This window comes from Uloborus diversus, chromosome 9, assembly GCF_026930045.1.
Source record: "Uloborus diversus isolate 005 chromosome 9, Udiv.v.3.1, whole genome shotgun sequence".
Classification (NCBI taxonomy): Eukaryota; Metazoa; Arthropoda; class Arachnida; order Araneae; family Uloboridae; genus Uloborus; species Uloborus diversus.
In genome coordinates this window covers 158,630,397-158,654,600 of record NC_072739.1, presented here as the reverse complement: position 1 = coordinate 158,654,600, position 24,204 = coordinate 158,630,397, and the positions used below count along the sequence as shown (strand labels likewise).

Genomic DNA, 24,204 nt, shown 5'->3' with positions numbered 1-24,204 from the left:
GTTCCATTTTAGAATGAAAATGCAACATAATATTAAGAGCCTGGTTAGAAAACAATAATTGCAGTTTCATGCAATTGGAGAGGATGCTTCTTTGCTCGAAGGATATCACTGTAAGATAAAAGTTCATCATTTGAGTTAATTTTTCTCAAATAACTTCTGTATAAACAATAAAGGACCCAGTTAACCAGTTCATGTATAAAGAACCCCATAAAAAAGTTTCAGTTGTTGTTTATGCATTGGTAACTTGATTCACTTTTTAAATCATAGTATGAAATTTGGTTCTTTAATGAACATGTAATTGTATTTCCTTATGCATATTGCAAAATAACATAAGCAGGAGTGAAAAGTGGTGACCTGCAACTTCTGCTGACTTTTGAGTCTTACAAAGATTTTCTTTTTCCATCAAATTCTACTGTTTCTTTAAAGCTAAGTGATATCCCATATGTACTAGTTTAGTATATTAAAATACATTTTTTGAAAGTGGAACATTTAAGACTCTTTCATGAAAGTTCATTGCATCTGTTCCAAGACTAACCAAAAAAATTTTTTACAAAATTATCCTAATTAATGCTAAATCCTCTTTCTACAGCTGCATTGCTGTGTGACACTAAAAGTACTATTTTCAGTTTCCTAAAGATCAAAAAATTCTTTTGCCTTCCAAACGTTATATTATTAAGTCATCTAACATTTTTTTTAAAATTAAAGGAATGAAGCCATGCTTTGTATTCAGCTTTTTTGAAGAAAAATTTTCAAACTGGCAGATGTCAAACAAGTTGTGACTCTGACATTTTATTTTTGTGATGATTAAAGTAACGGACAGTTCTGGAATGACTACGGCACATAAAGCTCTCTGCACTTTACAGGTTTTTAAGGAAAATTTTTAAACTTCCTGATTTTTTTGTGTTTTCCAGGTTTTTCCTGTTGCACGACAACCCTGGATGAAAACATGAATGTTTGTACTTGAAAAACACCACCAGCTCAGTTATTTCATCCGAAGACTGCAGTTTCGTGCTTTTTAGCACTCATCAGCCCGGAATAGGAATCACAGGAGCTGGAGGCGAAAAACCTCTTAAGGGAGCCAAGAGCGCCAAACAAACTGGTAGCTAATGCAGAATTTACAAACCAGATGAGCGACAGCAGCAATGGTGCGGTTCAACTTAAAGATTGATAGTGTTGGCTCCCTTAAGATATTTTTCGCCTCCAGCTCATGTTATTCCTATTCCGGGCTGATGAGTGCTAAAAAGCATGAAACTGCAGTCCTCGGATGGAATAACTGAGCTGGTGGTGTATTTTAAGTATTTCTGCCTTAGCCCTGGCTTAGGGTGGTAACTTACTACAAAATGAATGTTTATGTTTATTCATATGTATATTGACTATGGACAATCAAAAAGCAAGTAGACTGCAGAGGGTTATTACATTGAAATTGCTATTGACAAAAAAATTCTACATAGCATCATGATACATAAGTTATGTTTTAACCAGAAAATATGCATACCTTCAATGTGAATACTACAAATGAGTAAGAATCAGCAAATCCGCATTGTTGGCCTGTCAAGGAAAACTCTCCAATATTTACATCAGAAGGAACTTGCTCAATGCTCCAATCAAACTCATCATCATCTTCAATAAGATTTGTACCATCTGAATATTTTTAAAGAAAACAAATTGAAAACTAATTTGTGCACTTATGAAACTAAACAAGGGTCAAATTACAAAAGTTTCAAAATAAAAATATTCAGATATAAAACATCCTTCTGTAACAATATCATTGATGACAAACATAACAGTAAACGACCAGGAAATGAGCACAGTGTACTACAATTTTAATTCAATTTTGATGATTTCATTTCTTTACACCCCCCCCCCTAAAATTTGGAAATATATATTCTTCAGAATGACATCTTATTAAAGTGACTGGTGTATAAAGTACCACTTGTGATTCCATATATGCAATGTTGTTTTTAATGTTCATCATTATGTCATAACTGAATTAGTGATTCCAATCGAATGTTTAAAATTTGATTTCAACTATAGTGATACTAAGAATAATAGAGTGGCCATTGCTGTCAAAAACATCAACAACCCTAGAACTTACTTAGAGTGGGTTAGGCTTGATGTCTTCGACAAAGGTTTTGTAAAAAAACATTAGTTTAAAATTCAATTGTATTATGCATAAGAAAAAATTACCTAAATCAAATACAGTGAAGCACTGTTTGTACATTTCCTTTTATACGTTTTTATCAATTATACATTTTTAAAATGGATCCTGGCAGAGTCTAATACATTAACGTATACCTATTTATGCTTTTTCATTTATACGTTCTTTTCATAGAGTCCCTTCAAAAACGTTTAAAAGATGCTTTACTGTAGTCTTGAACTTCAAAAATCAAAGGGAAGAAAGAAATGAAGAAAAAAAAAGGAAGAAAAAAATATTATATTGTTATAGAATAAGACTGAAACCAGCTAACATAATGAAATAAGCATTGAGGATATTGATTTTGAGATAAAATCGTTTTGCTAGTTGACTCATTTGTACATATGTAAGGTGTAAGTAAAAATTTCAGCTGCACTGTGTGGTTTTACAGACGAAAAGTATTTTACAGTTAATTTTTAAAAATGAGAACCATAATATTTTTGGAAATATTTTGGAAAAAATACAAAGTTATACTGTGTGATAGATAAAATTTGAAATTCCTTAGTATTTGAATAGATGAACAAATGAAAACTTAGCACATTTAGCATTACAAACATGTAAGTTGACCAGCTTAACATAGCTCCATGCACTGCAGAGTGCATTGGCATACTAGCAAATTTTTGGAAATGAACATCAGTAACACTTCTAGGTAAACATTTCACAATCAATTGAAAATTTGCTTCAATTAAATTAAGACAGCATACAAATAGGAATGACATATAAATATGAGTATTAAGAATAAATATGGCTAGAATATTTAATACTAGTGGTACCCGCACGGCTTTGCCTGTAGTAGAAAATTAAAAGGTCATTTGGTTCGCCTGCATATTTACAAATAATGGATGATGAATTTCTCACCAATTATCTATGTTCATTCGCTCTCCCATTCCATGTTATGATAATTTCGTAATTTACTCGTCCATCTTATGATAATTTTGTTCTTAAAATTAGAATAGAAAAAGAACCACATCGAATTTTCGAAAAATCGCTTCGAGCTGCACACCCCTATGCTACAAACTAACTTTGTGCCAAATTTCATGAAAATCAGCCGAACGGTCTAGGCGCTATGTGCCTAGACCGTTCCTGACCGACATAGAGATCCTGACAGACAGAGATCCGGACAGAGAGACTTTTAGCTTTATTATTAGTAAAGAAAATCTGAATAAACCATTTGTAAACACTAGCAAACATTAAATTCTAGATTTTATGAGCAGCATTGGCACGAACCAACTCAGATGCAATTGGATTGAATTTTCTAGTGGATGTTGCAAAATGATCAGAAAGCAGTGCCATGAAAATTATTATTTGCCAGTTGCTGTCTAGAAATTAAACAGCATGTTTAGGCAATAAATAAAAACATCCAACTAACCAAGTCCTTTTAATTTTATTTTAAAGGTACTTATGTAATATCCTGTCACTATGTTTTGCAAAATAAAAAATAAATGCTAAGTCTACGATAAATTTCTAATGATGGAATCACCAAATTCTTTTTACTCATTTCAAAAATCATTTCGATGGAAATATTTGGCCATATTTTATTATCTTAGCAAACATTCAATGATAATTTTGTTTCTGATAAATATGATACACAGGATAATACGCAAGTATCGTTTATTCTTCAGATCAAGTTATTTCTACCATCAGCATTTTTTTTTTTAATTGTAAAAAGGATCTTTAAATTTTACACATTACATTTTACTTTTCCCCAACAAATTTGAAAAAAATAAAACAGTAATCAATGAAAAAATATGCCTAGGCTACAAGCTGAATAATAAAATTTCATGTCCCAACACAGGATTAATTTTTCAATAATTTCAATTAAAAAAACATTTAAAATGTATGTGTCAGGGTTGGGTTTTGGACTGCCCAAAACTGGTTTAGGACAGGTGGTTTTTACCGTCCAAATCTGTCCAAAAGTGTCCGAAACTGTCCAAAACTATGCTAAAGCTAAAGGGGTGTAATCTAATCAATTTGTTTTAATGCAATATTTGTAATACATAAATATAAATATTAATGTGGTTTAATTATATATATATTATATATATAATGAGTATTTGATAATATTTTTCTTTAAATGTTCATTTAAAAAATATTTTACTCAAAGAAATGCCAGTAACTAGTACATAAAAACTTCCTTATGTAACAGTTGGTAGAGTTATGAAAAGAAATACACAACACTACTAAGACAACTAATTTCAGTTCCATTTATAATTCAAAGGAATGCTATTAAATGTGCTATAAATATTGAGGTGAAAAAAAAGCTTATTTTTTTTAATGGTTTTTGCAAATAATTTTTACATAATGTTTTAATAAAAATTACTTTTTTAAACATAGATTAAAGAGCAAGAAATTGATGATTAAACACTTAATTATAAAACTCTTGTGCTATTCTTTTTTTAGTTCATATTTTTAATATAATACATTCTGTAACTACAAAAATTTGTAATTTATTGCATTTAAGTCAATTATTGAACTATATTTTGAACACTTTCTTTTGCACATATGCATAAATGTCAAAAAATTTGGTTAATGAAAAAAAAAAAAACTCCTGCATACAAATTGAAATTTTTATTGAAGAATTTAATTTCTACGTAACTAGATTAAAATCAGCTGCATAAATAAGATATATTTATACTTGAATATCCACATTGAATAAATGCATTAAATGGTCCAAAAAATAGTTTTGACACATTTTGTTCTGTTTTTTATATTTTCTCACAAAAAATAGTTTCGGACACCTTCGGACACAAAGGTTTCGAACAGGATGGTAAAAACCTTTCCAATCCTGCTTTCATTTGCACACATGCATAAACATAGGGAAATTTGGTTACTATTATCAAAAAATAAATAAATAAATAAAAAATAAAATAGACTAATGCATACGAATTGAAATTGTAATCAAGAATTCAACTTCTATGTATGTAGATTAAAATCAGCTGCACAAATAAGTTGAATGTTCTTATTGAATAAATGTTCAATCTATTCAATCTAAAGCATTACTTTAATATATTTTATTCTGTTTTTAATGTTTTTTCACAAAATACAATTTTTCAAAAAACATAGTTTTGGACACTTTAGACACAAGGGTTTCGGACAGGACGGTAAAATCCAGGGTTTTTACCACAGTGTCCAAAACCTTGCCAACCCTGGTATGTGTACTTCAGATGTATTATAAGAAAGCAAATTGGATTCATTTGCTGAACTCTCACCTATTACTTCTATCAATGGGGTTGCAGCCGTTTTACTCTTTTTTGTAGACAACAACATTGTTACTAAATCCAAGCCTTCGAATATTTCTCCACGCTTTGCTTTAGGAACTTGAACAACAACAATTTCTAAAACAAAATCAATAACTTTAAATGATGTTTTTATTTCATCCCTTAAATAATAGTCGAATACTAACGAAAATGCCATTTATCAAGTGGGAAGCATATTACAGTCGAGTCCCGACTTACGCGAGGGATGCGTTCCAAGACCCCTTGCGTAAGTCGAAATTTCGCAATGTGGAGAAAGGTAAGCATAAAAACTTTTACAAATATACCCAATTATTCAACACACTTTTAAACACCACCTCAAACTGTTTTAAACAATTCCTTAACTATACATTACCATTTCGTACATTAAGAGTGGAATTTTTCTTTGCATTTTTTAAAACAGCTGTTTTATTCAACACTAGTGATACCCACACGGCTTTGCCCGTAATAGAAAAATCAAAAGGTCTTTTGGTTCGCCTGTATATTTACAAATAATGTATGATGAATTTTCTCGCCAGTTTGCTTGTACCCATCTTACGGTTCCACGGTTATGATAATTTCGTATATCGCCAATTGGCTTGAGCCCATGTTACGGTTCCACGTTATGATAATTTCATAATTTACTCGTCCATCTTATGATTTTTTTTTTCTTAAAATTGGAATAGGAAAAGAACCACATCGAATTTTCAAAAAATCGCTTCGAGGTGCACACGTCCATGCTACATACTAACTTTGTGCCAAATTTCATGAAAATCGGCCGAACGGTTTAGGCGCTATGCGCGTCACAGACATCCTACAGACATCCAGACATCCTCCGGACAGAGAGACTTTCAGCTTTATTATTAGTAAAGATAAAATATTGATACAATGCAAAATCAATGACCAATGGGAAAGAGGGACATAAAATAAACTAGTACGGCACCTACGGCTTACTAATTAAATAATGCACTATATTGTACCGTAGAGTAAATCCAGTAATGATATTCGTACCTTAAAAAAAAAAGAAGATGATGATGATTTATGCTGCATGATCAAACCGTTATTTCAATATGTATTTTAAATACAGTTGCATCGCCAATTCTTTTATGACGTTTCCACCTATGGCAACACTCCTCTTTCAGGTTTTTTTAATTTACAATACAAGAGTAGCTTCTATTTTCATCATTTTTGCATTTTGCCTAGACACTACTCGGCAAACCAATACAGATTTCCTTTTCTTCACTTTTAATTGTGCGTATGAAGAGTCGCTCATACCCAATTGTCGTGTTACCGTACTTTAGGTAAAACAGAGGTCTTAGGTATCATTACATTTCATCAACTTTCGCATTTAGAATGAAAATAATAAGTGGAAAATAAGGAGTAGTTATTTGTATGCACTAACAATGCGATGCTCAAAAGTTTTCATGTTGCTGGCAATTAATTCGCGTTAGGTCAAAAATTCTCTACCAGGGAAAAAAATCGCATTATAGCCATTTCGCGTAAGTCGAATCGCGTTGTAGCGGGAGTCGACTGTATGTGTTTAATTTAACCCCAAATATTAGATTTTTCATTTTAACCAATTAGTTTTTCAAGTTTCACAGAAAAAGGCCATAATTATCTCTAGTATGTAGCCACACATAGGTTGCTGGCAAAATGTGAAACTCTGGCGTTCTACCTAAAGAATGCTGAAAATGTAATGCAGACATTCTATACTATACCAAGGTCATCAAGGCCGCAGAGAGCCAAGTCAGTTATGTTGGGCCCCTCCTGCCCCCTTTCCCCCTAAAAAAAGAAGAAAAAAAAAGAAAAGCGAGAAAAGAAGGAAAAAAGGGTTGGAAAGGAGAAAAAAGGGGGGGGAGAAACAGGGGGGGGAGAAGGAAAAAGTGGGGGAGAAAAGAAAAAATCAAAACTGTTTACTAGGAAAAAATGAACTCTATTTTAAGTGCCACAACAACAAATATCAAAAGAGTAAATTTTACTCAATCTTTATGTTTTCTCTTATTCGGAGTTTTTTTCCACCCTTTTTTTCCCTTTCCTCCCCCCCCCCAAGGCTCGGGCCCCTAGTCTCCGACTAGGCTGATATGGCTCTCATCGGGCCTGACCAAGGCATATTGTATAGAATGCTGGATTTCATTCATTAAGGCAACATATACAACACAAGTCAAGATTTTGAATTTTAATCTTCATCATTCTCATGTCATGGACATTAAGCACTCCTGAACTGAGGCTTTATATCAGTGAAAGGATGTTCAAAAGGTTCTTGCTGAGTAATAACATGTGATTTCCTTCTGTAACAGGGTAGCAGTAGGATTTGTTGATTTACATCAGCTTGATTTAGATCAATAAAAAACATGATTAAAATCAAGTGATTTAAAAAAAAAATCATTGATTAAAATCAATTGATTTGAATCAAAAGATTTTTTCAACAAAATCATTGATTAAAATCAGTTTATTTTATTTTGATAAATTAATTTCGTATTTTTAGGATGTGTTTCTGTGAATTTAACAACACTGCATTCTACTATCTTCAGGCAAAACTACATAGATCCCTCTTTCTGTGTGTGAAACAGATTTTCATTCTTCCAATATTGCTTTTTCTCCAAAATTACAGTTCAATTCAGGACAGAACCAAATAAAAATTTGCAGTTTTCTTATACACCATCACTAATATAGTTAAGAAAAGTATTGATCAACATATTCTTTTACACTAAAACGTACATGATGATGAAAACTTTATTTTTAAGCATAAAATGAAATCACTTCATATCTAGTGTTATAACGTATTTATAAATCTTTAAAATATATTGAATAGTTAGAGAATTTATCTTAGTTGTAAAAGTAAGCTGAATAAATTCATCTACAGTATGAAATATGTTATGTATATAAATGTAAAGTAATTAATAACTACAAAGTTTTCAAGATTTGAAAAAAAAAAATTAAAAAAACTGATTTAAATAAAAAACATCCAATTTAAAGTTTTAAAAATATTACTTTTTATTTATTTTTTTAAATCAAAAAAAAAAAATCATGAACCAGGGTAGCAGTCAGTTTAAAGGGATATATATATATATATATATATATATATATATATATATATATATATATATATATATAAAATTAAGCAAACAGAATTTCAAATATTAAACAAATTATAAATAATTAATGATGATAAAAATGGGCAAAAGCACCACTCGCTTGTTTTTAGTTTAGCAAGTGGTGCTTTTGCCCATTGTTACTCTATATTGCATGTACTGGAGCTTAAACATTCTCTTTTAGTTCATAGTTAAAATTTTGGTCTTTTGACCATATTTAATGAATCCTCCACGGCTGATGAGCTCTGGATTCACGCTTTATCTTTTCCTATCTTATCTTTTCCCACTTAATAGCTGTTTGCATTTTTCTTTTTTATCATCATTAATTATTTATAATTTGTTTAATATTTGAAATTCTGTTTGCTTAATTTTATATTTACTTGGCTTTTTAGTTTTGCTGCGTTGCGCATCTATGAGCTCTTGGTGTGGTCTTTTCAATATTTTTCACTTTTATTATTATTATTATTATTATTATTATATATATATATATATATATATATATACATATAAAACAAGAGATACAATTTAAGACAAATTTAAAATAGAAATTCAAAGAAATTGAAAAATTCAACGACATTAAAAAAAACCGAAAGAATAAATACAAAAGTGTACCGTAACGCCAGCGCAAAGCTGCTAGAAACAAAATCACACAAACAAATTCACACAAATGTTGGTCCTGGGTTCACCTTTTCATTTTCCATTTTGATGTTCTCGCTTTTTTCATTTGTTTTATGACTGTTTGGGTGAATATACATATATATATAAATCATATGAGTGATGAAAATGAAAAGGTTGTTGAAACTCAAGGACTTACGGAAACAGATAAATCTGTGAGAATGCCAGTGAAGAATTAATAAAAAAGATAACTTAAAGAAACAGTAATTTAAGCAGAGCTTCCCATAATGCTTGATACTCAGAATACTGTCAAGTTAGCTTTGCTTCATTCTTATAATTTCTCAGAGACTTTTTTAAGTCTGGAAAAAAAAATCAAGAGTATATTGATGAAAAAACATGTCTTGGTATCTTTTCATTGATAAATTGTGGAAAAGGGCAAAACTAATTTTAGACTGATTAAAAGTCGAAATATTTTTCAAACATTTCCTGAAAAAGGAAAAAGTCGGAAGAATAACAACCACAGAGTCGATGTTGCTTTTATAATTAAAAAATAGATCAAGAAGATCAACTCTTCCCATAAATTTGATATACATTTATATGAAGATTTATTTCAAAAGATTTAACACTTACTTTTATCATCATTGTAATTTATGTTTGGTGTTTCACACCAGGATACTCTTCCAGGTAAATTTAATCTATAAATACAATTGAAAATCAAATTTGCATCCTGAAAGTAACAAATTTTCAACGAGGTTAAAAATATTTTCAATACATGCCTGAGATGATATGGTTTCGAATAAAACACAAACTCAAAATCTTCAAAATGCACTTGAATATCAGATACCTGAAAATAAATAGCTTTATCACTTTGAATAACAAAATTTAAAATAAGAACACGCTAATTATTCAAAGAAAAAATGAATAAACCTTTGCATAGGGAATCTGAATAGATACTATCAAGAATTCTTCACTCTGGGTCAGCTCAAAAGCAGGTGTAAGCATCTTTAGACAGTTGATAGATTCTCAGCTGAAAGAAAATACCCCAAATTTAAAAAATATATATATTAAATAAAAATATCCTAGGATTTCTATTAAGGAGCTTCGTTATTTTTTAAAGAATTAATATTAAACAACTAATATAATAAACCAGGGCCGGATTTAGGGGAGGGCAGGTGGGGTTCCTGCCCCGGGGCCTCCACAACAAAGGGGCCCCCACAAATACACTTTACAAAATATCCTAACTTTCACGGGTCAGCAAATTTTACGTTTTTTCTCCCCTATAAAGTATAATACAGTAGAAGACCGTTATAACGCACACCTTGGGACCAGAGCTTTTGCGTTGTACAGGTTTTTGCATTATATATCTCATTTCACAAATTTTGAAAGTAATATTCAGAATATATCTATAGATTAGCACTTCAGAATGAGTTTTATCTGCAATGAGTATTCAATCACCCATATTACAATCAGTCATTCACAAATAAATATTTCACAATCATAAGAAAGTGAATTATCCTGCACTTCATCTATCTTCATGGTTTGAATAACAGCTGCATTTCCAAGAGCTATCTGATATTTTCTTTTTACTGTGAATACTAATTTTCATTTTAAAACTTTGAATTAAGATGGAAAGATGAAAAACTGTTTTAAAATTTAAGTTGCCTAACAATTTTTTTGTTTGCAAGACAAAACAGAGGGAGTTTTTTGACTTCAAAACCTATTGTTTACTTCTGAAAAGTAGTGTGGTTTATAGAGAATTGCGTTATATAGGTCGGCGTTATAACGGTCCTGTAATATAAAAAAATAAATAGCAGTAACTTCAGGATGTATTTACTATTAAAGTGCTGATCGAAAATATTGGATTCATACATATATATCAAAATATTCGGATATATATATATATCAAAGTATCGGATATTTTCGAAAATATGATCTTTTCGAACCCTGATTGGGGCCTCCACTCCTTCGTTGCCCCGGGGCCTCCACACTTCCAAATCCAGCCCTGTAATAAACACACAACCCAAATGGAATGAAATATAGTGAAATTACCAGATTATGTGTACGCTAAGAGAGTATAGTCTATACATCAAAATATATTGACAAGAGATTTTAGACTAGTTCTCTTCCCTTTATCTAGACTAATAATATAAAGCTGTAGAGTTTGTTCTGCAGAAACTGCAGATTTTCTGCAAATATCTTTCAATTCAAGATAGAATTTTGCACACTTTAACTTGAAAGTGTAGTCTTTAACTTGAAAGTAAATCTAAAATTCCTGCAGATGACATCGAATTCAACATTTTTCGAGAGCTTCCCGCCAAATTATCGTCATTTCCGAGAATTTTCGATTTTCCCTTAATTTAAACGAATCTGCAAAATTTGTGAAAAATTCTATCTTGAGTTGGAATATATTTTCCAAAAATCTGCAGAAATTTCACAGAAATCTGTAGAAAATTTGTATTAGTTTTCCTTTCACATTTGAACAGAATTGTTCTGCAGCTCAAGCATCTGTTCAGCGACGCATGTCAAGTTAGTAGTATTCTGCTTTAGGGCCAAGACCCATTTGAGTATTGTATTTTTTATAATAAAGACTTTCAAACAATATTCTCTGATAGAAATATCTTCTTATGAGTAAATGAAATTGCAAAATTTTACTCTTAATTATTTAATTAATTATGAAGAAATTAGGTACAATATGAATACTAAACATTCCTTAACCAATTAACTCATAAAATATTCAATGATTTTCCTAAACTAAAATTGTTTTTCTTACAAATAGTAATAAAAACCAAATAAACCTGGTTTAAACCAAAAATACCTGGTTTAAGCCCCCAAAAAATTGTTTTTTTTTTTTTCAAAAAAAAAAAAGCCAAACAGTTTTTATACCAACCCTGTGTGTGTGTTATTGTAAGAGTTTCTAGTATAATTTTTTCAAAGTTTTGATAACGTGGAAACTTATCTCAAATATGTTTCCAGTCCCGTGGGCCTTGAGATATCGAGGTTGTACTGTAGTCAAAATAGGAATATGTAATCGGTTGATACTGCCATATTAGTTCCTTACCTGTGACTAGAATTAGTGTTAATTGGGGGGCCCCGACTAGTTTTCTCAGCATTTTATTTACTTTATCTGGTGAAGACGATAGAAATATATACAATTAGAAACAATAGTTAAAAAACAAGGTGCAAGAGGTCAAACTAAAATTTTACAGCACTAAAATCAGTGGCCAAACATACTGCAGAGAATAATAAATTAGGGTGAGAAACAATATTTAAGTTTACATTCAAATTAAAATTTCAATTACATTTAAACACATAAAACACTTAGGTTGCCAAAAGTGTGGATTTTTTCCCTCTAAAGTATGAGAAGTAATATGCAGTGGTGGCGGTTCAGGGGGGCAACTGCCCCCTCCTCTTATTGTAGTTATTTTATTTTCCAATTCAGGAACTAAGACTAGAAATTATATAAAAAATAGAAAAAATTTCAGAAAATAATTACTTGTTTTTTTCTGTCTATGAAACATTATTTAGCACAAGCAGTAACTTTTAATTTATGCATTTGTTGCTTCGATATTAGTAAATCATTTTTTTTTTTTACTTAAAGTCAAATTCATGTCTAAGTATTTCTTCAGGAGAAGTTATTTTGTACAAAATTCATCAAATCATAAGAAAAAACATGAGTTAAAGTTGTTAGATTTATATCAATTTCCACTTATCTGCCTGCTTCAATATTCTCAAAACCAGTCTTACCAAAATTTTGTACTCTTTTCTTTTTTCCTGCTGCTAAAAGTCTTGGTTTAGTTTTTTCTCCTTTTTTTTGCCCCCCCCCCCTCCCCTTATAAGTCCCAATTGCCGCCGCTGGTAATAAAGGTTAATGTAAATTTACATACAGTGGACTCTATCACCACCATGGTGGAACACCATGATATTCTGAACCCATTTGATGGTCCCTGGGAGCACATATGTATTAATTCCATCTCCCTCTATAATGAAGTTCCCCCTGAAGACCTTTGTTCGGTCCCAAGAGTGTTCAAAATAGAGAGAGTCCACTGTACACATTTTATTTCTTAACAGTAATTTCATTGGATGGGAGGTATATTTTTAAGAGTTTGAAAATATCATGATATTTTTGAAAATATTAAAAATATCCGATATTTTGATATATATCGGATATTTTGATATACATCCAATATTTTCAATCAGTCTAAATTCAAGTCTTCAAAATAGTAAATGCATCTTCAAAACAGTCTTTATTTTCTTAAATTGTTATTACAATATGTAGACTTAAAATTGAGGTTTCTTTTATTATTAATATCCAACATTTCATTTGACATTTTAATCAATTTTAACGGGATTAATTTTGCATTAGCTGTTTTACTCATTTTTTTTCTGTCAGCTCGTTTTACACAGTTATAATTTGATTGAGAAATAAAAAATATGTATTAGTTGGTGTACAGTCATAGGAAATTTTATTTTTTTCTGACCAACGTTTAAAATAAAACTAAGTTCTTTTAATCGGAATTAAAATTGTTACGTTACTCTTAATTTTATGAATATAAAATAAAAAAGGAATACTATTATTACTTTTTTATCTTAATGATGTATTAATACATCTTAAAAATATAGTAGGTACATAACTTTTTGGTTATTTAAAAAAATAAATGAACAATATTACTATGATTAATATAAATTTTATATTGAAAATACCGTGGTTAAAAAATAAATATCGAAAATATCATGATATTTTCAAAATAAATATCGGATATATATCGGCGTTCGGCAAAACCCTGATTTTTAACATTTTAATTTAAATTTTCTTCTCTACAAAGTTGTAATTTAAGAGATATTAGAAAGCTACCTAGCTTTTTAAAAATGTCTTTAAATCCATAAGCACACGATATCTCTTTGAATTAAAGAAGGGTTCCTTGTAACCCCCTAGCATGTGCCTAGTATTATTTTCCTCAAACAAATTTAAGTAGCTAGTTACTGTTTTCATTACATCCTTTTTATTTTACTTTTAAAGACACAGGTATTTCGTCCTATTGTAAAGCTTGACTTTTCAATCTGAAACCTATTTTCTTTAAATGAAAAGAATTCATTACAATCAATTTAGCAGAATTATCATTAAGATCATTTGAAAATGAAAATCTTATGGTAGAAAAATAACCGAAAAATACACACCAACATACATCAATATACGCACAAACATTAGACACATATGTACATTCCTAATAAAAATCAAAAAATGAAACAACTTTCTTTGCGAAATTTCACGGTAGCATTAATTTGTACTGAATTTCGGTAGACATTTACTGAAGTAATAAAATAACCGATCATCCAAAATAAATAGCACCGCTTGATAAAAACATGATGAGCACTTACTGCTGCACATACAAGGAAAAACAGAAAATGAGAAAATTCAGAAAATTAAAAAAAAAACATCAGCAACCATCTCGAACGAAAATTTCCCACAGCTTCGAAAAAGTGCTTGCTTCTCAACAGGTGATTGGAGAGGAGGACTTTCTTCACAGGCTTACGATTGTGTTGGACAGCATTCATCTGACGTAACTGCGGGTCGAAACCGGCACTGCAGTGCATTGTAGGAACTGTAGCAGACGAAAATGAGGCGTTGATAATAACACTTGCATTTATTCGGTTTATAAACTCTTCTTTCCATTTAAAAATGAGAGAGGTTTTAAAGTTTTTTTACTACCAAACTTTGTAAAAAAAATGATGAATGATTTGTACAGTCTTGAGCAAAGAAGAGACCGAGGGGACATGATTCAGTTGTTTAAATTTATTAAAATGAAAGATGTTTTACGGGGCTTAAGTTTAGCACTGAAAACAGGACAAGGGGTCATTGTTTTAAGCTATTTAAATCTCAGGCTAACATGGATGTTAGGAAAAATTATTATTTTAGCAGGGTAGTGGAACCTTGGAGCAGCTTACCGGAAGAGGTGGTAATGAGCAAAGGAGTAGATAGTTTTAAAAGAGGGCCATTGATCTTCACTAGAGTCGGACTCTAATCTTCACTGGGGATTGTAAATTGACTAGGACCAGTCTAGCTGGGCCCAGAGCCTGTTGCTGGTCGTCACTTCTGTATTTGTATTTTCATAGGTTAAGCCCCTTTGGTTCTTCATTAAGTCTGTATAAGCCCTAAGCATGTTCATGATGCGTATGAAGTCCAGTAATCCTTAAATAAAACGAGTTTTTTTAGCACTACTAATACTTCGTAGCGTTGGTCAAAATACCCGCAGACGGACGAATTTCGTGCAAAAATGAAATGTATTCATTTTTCGTTTAAAAAATATCCCGGAGCAAAGCAGCAAAGTAAAATACCTGTTCGTGATGAATTCCGTCTACCATCCCATATTGCACGACTTGATCCTCAGATTTCCCGCGAGCCCTCTTTTCCGGTCCTCACTACTAGTCCAGGGACGCTCTGAAAAATGAATTTGATAACCGTAGAACAACCTCAGGAGAATAAAACGTCCTGCTAGTTGGATCCCGTACCTGTAAAATAACGACCACAAGCAGGACCGGTTTAATAAGATTGGACGACGTCGATTGGGCGCTGCGTCAATTGCATGGATGAAAAGAAATCTGACCCCTTTTGTCGGATGTCTTTTCATCCATAAGCTCATTACTTTTTGCATTGAAAAAGGCGTTCCCTGTAACTCCGAAACACGTGTCTGCTGTAATTGGCAATTTGTGCTTTTTTTGACGTTGTTTTTTCTTACTTTACTGTTCAGCACAGAGGTATTTATTTATCTGTGTCTGCAATGTTTATACGGATATTGTTGAATGTTTTTATCGAAGTTCAAACGGATTTCGACTTTGTGGCGTCTTGTGTAGATTTCAACTGCACTAATAATGCACGTCTAATTCTGCATAAATGGATAATTAATTTCTTCCATAATATATGATTCAATAACAGATAATAATGGTAACATATTGTGTCATAAATAATCCTGCATTTATCTTACTACAAATACAAACCTGAGTTGCTTAAAATATCATCACAAATTAAAATTTATTGATGTGATTTGTTGCTACTCTTCAGTAACTTATAAACAATTCTATCAATAAAATTGAAATGAAATTTGAAACATTGTCAGATGCTTTCATTTTTAGTTATTAAGAGCAAATTAAACTTTGATTACAAAAATTAATTTTGAATAGGTTGTTTTTTTCAAAATCAATATTCATTATTTCATCTAGCGCAAAAATTAGAAATTAAAATGCTACAAAATTAAAAATCCAAGTGCTCATTTTTAAAAAAAAACTTTAGCTGGATATTTTATGCATGGAGGTTACTACATCCATGATTTTAAGTAAAAAAATTAGCAGTTAATGTAAACTAGTAATAAATTAATGTTTTTCATTTATTACTAACTAACATTACGGATTTTTCTGGTTATTGTGTCATATTTGTCTGTTCTAGTAAAGCTAATGTAATGTGTCAGAAGATTTAATAAACATTAAAAAGCAACAAAATTTAAATTTAAGGTCTGAGCGTTTTTTCAATCATTAAAATTAATTTAGATGTGATAAAATTAATAAATAAGAATTTTAATTCATATTGCGACATGGAACAATTATAACTGATACTTTCATTCATATTGCATTAAAAAAAATATTTCTTTAAGTATTTTCGAAGTTTTAAACAGGTAAAAAACGATACTTAATGCATATAATAGCTGAAACATATTAACAACAGTCTCACATACAGTTAAATCATAACTAAAAATATCGCTAAATTTCATTGAGCATGAAAAAATATATGTAAAATCTAAAAAGCGATAAATAACACAATCATAAGTTTAAAAAAAAAAGAAAAATTAAATTGAATTTTGACATCTTGAATTCAAATTACGTTTTTCGCAATCACGAGCGTGTATGTAGGCGTGTGTGTTTGTGTGTGGGGGGTATGTGTGTTTCTGTGTAGGGGGTATGTGTATGTGTGTGTAGGCATTTGTGTCTGTGTGCTGGCATAAGTGTGTGGGTAGTTGTGTGTATGAATGTGTGTGGGGGGGGTGTATGTGTATGTGTGTGTAGGCATGAATGTGTGGGTAGTTGTGTGTATGGTGCGTGTGCATGATTTGTGTGTGTGTATTTGTAGGTGTCTGTATGTATGCGTGTGTGTGTGTTTGTATGTGTGTATGTGTTTGTGTGTGTGTGTGTGTGCGTGTGCGCGTGTGTATTGTGTATGTATGCGCGTGTGTGTAGGAGATGGATGCAACCTGGAAACGGCTTTCGCTATAGGAGCAGCATCGTGAGGAGCCGGTCGACGGTGGTGCTGCAGAGGGTGGCGGTGGGAAAATAAAATGATAGCACGCCGAAAACAGTCAAATGAAAGCAATAAGCAATCGTGATTGCTCAAAAAAAAAAAAAAAAAAAGAAATGCGAAAAGATCTGCGGTGAATCCGACCGCCGATAATCGGGAGTTTACTGTATTCGGTTTGTCTGCCGATATGCGGATACCAACCAAGTATTTCGTGCATCTCTATAAAAAGAAAGAAAGAATGAATGAATCATAAAAATTTAAAGAACTGAATGGGTAGGTTTTCAAGAAGTTGTTTAAAATTTTATGCTATTTAGCATTTATTTACATGGGATTCCTTTAAAAAAAATTATCTAAATTTTGTTACAGTTTTATTTTAGTGCTATCCTCATTCTGGCAATTTTATCAAAATTAGTTTTTCACTTATGTTATTCCTTTAATTATCTTTGTTGATCTCTAGCTGCTTTTTTTCATTGTGCTGTATTCTAATTTTATAATCTGGACATAGGCTGCAAAGCTTTGATAATTCTGTATTCTTATCTATGGGAAAGTCATTAGGTTTTATTAATAAAAATAGTATTTTAAAGCAGTTGATCATTCATTTGTTACTAAATTAATTTTAATTAACTAAAGACACTAATTATGATATTAGTTTATTCTTTGGATATTTAAAGCTTAAAATATAATTGTGTTGTGCATTATTTTCACTTTCTTCTATATCTAATATATAGAAGAAAGTATTGGATTCATGCAAATTTTTGAATTTCGAATTTTGACGGATTCGAACGTTTTAAGGTGTGCTGAGTCCATTTCGACTATTTTTGGAAAATGTCTGTCTGTCTGTGTGTGTGTGTGTGTGTGTGTGTATGTGTGTCACGTCTGTGTGTGACCAGTTTTTTGTGGCCGCTCTACAGCAAAAACTACCGCATGAAATTGAACGAAATTTGGTACACATATGTGCCCCTATGTGAACTTGTGCCCATTGGTTTTTGGCGCGAATTCCTCCAAGGGGGGTGGAGCAATGGGGGCTTTTTTGAGTTACGCGTGCTTGCTATTCCTCAGGAAGTAACTGGCGGAATCAAACAAAATTTGATCCATATGTTGCCCCTAACAGGAGCAGGTGCTGATTCAATTTTGGTGTCAATAGCTTAAACGGGGGTTGAATTATGGAACGTTTTTTGTCGTCAATTGTGATTGCTGTATCTCAAGAAATAACTAACGGAATCAAACAAAAATTTTTTGACTAGTAGCCCTTAGTGGGTATAAGAGCTGATTTTATTTTGGTGGCACACCGCAAAACGTTCGAATCCGTCAAAATTCGAAATTCGAAAATTTGCACGAATCCAATACTTTCTTCTATATATTAGATATAGAAGAAAGTAAAAATCAGAGAAATGACAAGACGCCTGATTTTGGTTCACCTTGGTTTAAGCTGAAATAACTTTTGTCTTTTTACTTTCTTCTATATCTAATATATAGAAGAAAGTATTGGATTCGTGCAAATTTTCGAATTTCGAATTTTGACGGATTCGAACGTTTTGATGTGTACTGAGTCCATTTCGACCATTTTTGGAAAATGTCTGTCTGTCTGTGTGTGTATGTATGTGTGTGTGTATGTATGTGTGTGTGTATGTGTGTGTGTCACGTCTGTGTGTGACCAGTTTTTTTGTGGCCGCTCTACAGCAAAAACTACCGCATGAAATCGAACGAAATTTAGTACACATATGTGCCGCTATGTGAACTTGTGCCCATTGGTTTTTGGCGCGAATCCCTCCAAGGGGGGTGGAGCAATGGGACGTTTTTTGAGTTACGCGTGCTTGCTATTCCTCAGGAAGTAACTGGCGGAATCAAACAAAATTTGGTCCATATGTTGCCATTAACAGGAACAGGTGCTGATTCAATTTTGGTGTCAATAACTCAAACGGGGGTTGAGCTATAGAACGTTTTTTGTCGTCAATTGTGACTGCTGTATCTCAAGAAATAATGAACGGAATGAAAGAAAAATTTATCGGCAAGTAGCCCTTAGTGGGTATAAGAGCTGATTTTATTTTGGTGTCAACAGCTAAAAAGGGGGTAGCGCAATCACCCGTTCTTTTTTTCCATTGTGAGTGACCTATCTCAAGAAGTAATGCTGCGTTCTGGTTGAAATTTGGAATATATGTGAATCCATCCATATGTAAACAGACTTCGGTTCAATTTGGACGCCAATCGCTCCAAGAGGTGTTGATTTATTTATTTATTTATTTTTTTTTTTTTTGCGAATAAAAATAGCTTTATTAATGCAACAATAAGAAAGATAAATCGTAATAGATTGTCGTCTGCGTATTTCTCGTGATTTTAATTGTATGGAAATGATCGGAAATTTTATCTCAATGATTTAAAATGTTTAACTGTTGCCATCTTATGTTTGTTAATAAATAAAATATTTGTAATTAATTTAAGCAAGGCTTTTGAAATAATTTTCATTTTTCGCTTTTTGCTTTGCTTTTGCAATAATTCAGACATTGGAATGGTCGTCAAGACTTTTCATGTGAAATTTTGTTTTTGTTGGGAATATTGCTTCCTCATCAAGCATGGGGAGGGATCAGAAAAAAAAGAAAAATATAGAAGAAAGTTTCGTGATGGCCACTACATACTAGTTAAATTATGGGTTGGACCATCTCGAATCTCGTTGCTAGAAACAGCATTGGGAAATTATTTTCCTAAACTGCTTTTAAGAGCCATTACATTATTATAACTAAAATCATCAGTTGTGTTATGTTTTTACTTTCTTCTATATCTAATATATAGAAGAAAGTATTGGATTCGTGCAAATTTTCGAATTTCGAATTTTGACGGATTCGAACGTTTTGAGGTGTGCTGAGTCCATTTCGACCATTTTTGGAAAATGTCTGTCTGTGTGTGTGTGTGTATGTATGTATGTGTGTGTGTGTGTGTGTGTGTGTATGTATGTGTGTCACGTCTGTGTGTGACCAGTTTTTTGTGGCCGCTCTACAACAAAAACTACCGCATGAAATCGAACGAAATTTAGTACACATATGTGCCCCCTATGTGAACTTGTGCCCATTAGTTTTTGGCGCGAATTCCTCCAAGGGGGTGGAGCAATGGGACGTTTTTCGAGTTACGCGTGCTTGCTATTCCTCAGGAAGTAACTGGCGGAATCAAACAAAATTTGGTCCATATGTTGGTATTAACAGGAACAGGTGCTGATTCAATTTTGGTGTCAATAACTCAAACGGGGGTTGAGCTGTAGAACGTTTTTTGTCGTCAATTGTGACTGCTGTATCTCAAGAAATAATGAACGGAATGAAAGAAAAATTTATCGGCAAGTAGCCCTTAGTGGGTATAAGAACTGATTTTATTTTTGTGTCAACAGCTAAAAGGGGGGTAGCGCAATCACCCGTTCTTTTTTTCCATTTTGAGTGCCCTATCTCAAGAAGTAATACTACGTTCTGGTTGAAATTTGGAATATATGTGAATCCATATGTAAACAGGCTTTGGTTCTATTTTGACGCCGATCGCTCCAAGAGGTGTTGATTTTTTTTTTTTTTTTTTTTTTTTTTGCGAATAAAAATATTTTTATTAATGCAACAATAAGAAAGATAAATCGTAATAGATTGTCGTCTGCGTATTTCTCGTGATTTTAATTGTATGGAAATGATAGGAAATATTATCTCAATGATTTAAAATTTTGAACTGTTGCCATCTTATGTTTGTTAACAAATAAAATATTTGTAATTCATTCAAGCAAGGCTTTTAAAATAACTTTCAATTTTCGCTCTTTGCTTTGCTTTTGCAATAATTCAGACATTGGGATAGTCGTCAAGTTTTTGCATGTGTCATTTTGTTTTTGTTGGGAATATTGCTTCCTCGTCAAGCATGGGGAGGGATCAGGAAAAAAAAAAAAAAAAGAAAAATATAGAAGAAAGTTTCGTGATGGCCACAACATACTAGTTTACTTTCTTCGATATCTAATATATAGAAGAAAGTATTGGATTCGTGCAAAATTTTCGAATTTCGAATTTTGACGGATTCGAAGGTTTTGAGGTGTACTGAGTCCATTTCGACTATTTTTGGAAAATGTCTGTCTGTCTGTGTGTATGTGTGTCACGTCTGTGTGTGACCAGTTTTTTGTGGCCGCTCTACAACAAAAACTACCGCATGAAATCGAACGAAATTTAGTACACATATGTGGCCCTATGTGAACTTGTGCCCATTAGTTTTTGGCGCGAATTCCTCCAAGGGGGTGGAGCAATGGGACGTTTTTCGAGTTACGCGTGCTTGCTATTCCTCAGGAAGTAACTGGCGGAATCAAACAAAATTTGGTCCATATGTTGGTATTAACAGGAACAGGTGCTGATTCAATTTTGGTGTCAATAACTCAAACGGGGGTTGAGCTGTAGAACGTTTTTTGTCGTCAATTGTGACTGCTGTATCTCAAGAAATAATGAACGGAATGAAAGAAAAATTTATCGGCAAGTAGCCCTTAGTGGGTATAAGAACTGATTTTATTTTTGTGTCAACAGCTAAAAGGGGGGTAGCGCAATCACCCGTTCTTTTTTTCCATTTTGAGTGCCCTATCTCAAGAAGTAATACTACGTTCTGGTTGAAATTTGGAATATATGTGAATCCATATGTAAACAGGCTTTGGTTCTATTTTGACGCCGATCGCTCCAAGAGGTGTTGATTTTTTTTTTTTTTTTTTTTTTGCGAATAAAAATATTTTTATTAATGCAACAATAAGAAAGATAAATCGTAATAGATTGTCGTCTGCGTATTTCTCGTGATTTTAATTGTATGGAAATGATAGGAAATATTATCTCAATGATTTAAAATTTTGAACTGTTGCCATCTTATGTTTGTTAACAAATAAAATATTTGTAATTCATTCAAGCAAGGCTTTTAAAATAACTTTCAATTTTCGCTCTTTGCTTTGCTTTTGCAATAATTCAGACATTGGGATAGTCGTCAAGTTTTTGCATGTGTCATTTTGTTTTTGTTGGGAATATTGCTTCCTCGTCAAGCATGGGGAGGGATCAGGAAAAAAAAAAAAAGAAAAATATAGAAGAAAGTTTCGTGATGGCCACAACATACTAGTTTACTTTCTTCGATATCTAATATATAGAAGAAAGTATTGGATTCGTGCAAATTTTCGAATTTCGAATTTTGACGGATTCGAAGGTTTTGAGGTGTACTGAGTCCATTTCGACTATTTTTGGAAAATGTCTGTCTGTCTGTGTGTATGTGTGTCACGTCTGTGTGTGACCAGTTTTTTGTGGCCGCTCTACAACAAAAACTACCGCATGAAATCGAACGAAATTTAGTACACATATGTGGCCCTATGTGAACTTGTGCCCATTAGTTTTTGGCGCGAATTCCTCCAAGGGGGTGGAGCAATGGGACGTTTTTCGAGTTACGCGTGCTTGCTATTCCTCAGGAAGTAACTGGCGGAATCAAACAAAATTTGGTCCATATGTTGGTATTAACAGGAACAGGTGCTGATTCAATTTTGGTGTCAATAACTCAAACGGGGGTTGAGCTGTAGAACGTTTTTTGTCGTCAATTGTGACTGCTGTATCTCAAGAAATAATGAACGGAATGAAAGAAAAATTTATCGGCAAGTAGCCCTTAGTGGGTATAAGAACTGATTTTATTTTTGTGTCAACAGCTAAAAGGGGGGTAGCGCAATCACCCGTTCTTTTTTTCCATTTTGAGTGCCCTATCTCAAGAAGTAATACTACGTTCTGGTTGAAATTTGGAATATATGTGAATCCATATGTAAACAGGCTTTGGTTCTATTTTGACGCCGATCGCTCCAAGAGGTGTTGATTTTTTTTTTTTTTTTGCGAATAAAAATATTTTTATTAATGCAACAATAAGAAAGATAAATCGTAATAGATTGTCGTCTGCGTATTTCTCGTGATTTTAATTGTATGGAAATGATAGGAAATATTATCTCAATGATTTAAAATTTTGAACTGTTGCCATCTTATGTTTGTTAACAAATAAAATATTTGTAATTCATTCAAGCAAGGCTTTTAAAATAACTTTCAATTTTCGCTCTTTGCTTTGCTTTTGCAATAATTCAGACATTGGGATAGTCGTCAAGTTTTTGCATGTGTCATTTTGTTTTTGTTGGGAATATTGCTTCCTCGTCAAGCATGGGGAGGGATCAGGAAAAAAAAAAGAAAAATATAGAAGAAAGTTTCGTGATGGCCACAACATACTAGTTTACTTTCTTCGATATCTAATATATAGAAGAAAGTATTGGATTCGTGCAAATTTTCGAATTTCGAATTTTGACGGATTCGAAGGTTTTGAGGTGTACTGAGTCCATTTCGACTATTTTTGGAAAATGTCTGTCTGTCTGTGTGTATGTGTGTCACGTCTGTGTGTGACCAGTTTTTTGTGGCCGCTCTACAGCAAAAACTACCGCATGAAATCGAACGAAATTTGGTACACATATGTGCCGCTATGTGAGCTTGTGCCCATTGGTTTTTGGCGCAAATTCCTCCAAGGGGGGTGGAGCAATGGGACGTTTTTTGAGTTACGCGTGCTTGCTATTCCTCAGGAAGTAACTGGCGGAATTAAACAAAATTTGATCCATATGTTGCCATTTACAGGAACAGGTGTTGATTCAATTTTGGTGTCAATAACTCAAACGCGGGTTGAGCTATAGAACGTTTTTTGTCATCAATTGTGACTGCTGTATCTCAAGAAATAATGAACGGAATGAAAGAAAAATTTATCGGCAAGTAGCCCTTAGTGGGTATAAGAGCTGATTTTATTTTG

General features: G+C 32.4%; 1 protein-coding gene across 1 annotated transcript in view; it reads right to left on the bottom strand.

The window, feature by feature from the left end:
* Positions 1–14,567, bottom strand: part of LOC129229224 (protein SHQ1 homolog) — a 34,626-nt gene extending 20,059 nt beyond the window's left edge. The window contains exons 1-6 of the mRNA XM_054863485.1: positions 14,511–14,567; positions 10,062–10,161; positions 9,911–9,978; positions 9,765–9,829; positions 5,404–5,529; positions 1,496–1,641 (exon numbers count right to left, since the gene is read on the bottom strand). Of these exons, the coding sequence (XP_054719460.1) occupies positions 1,496–1,641; positions 5,404–5,529; positions 9,765–9,829; positions 9,911–9,978; positions 10,062–10,136 (480 nt within the window). The 5' untranslated portion in view covers positions 10,137–10,161; positions 14,511–14,567. The remainder of the gene's footprint in view (positions 1–1,495; positions 1,642–5,403; positions 5,530–9,764; positions 9,830–9,910; positions 9,979–10,061; positions 10,162–14,510) is intronic.
* Positions 14,568–24,204: the final 9,637 nt, after the last annotated feature.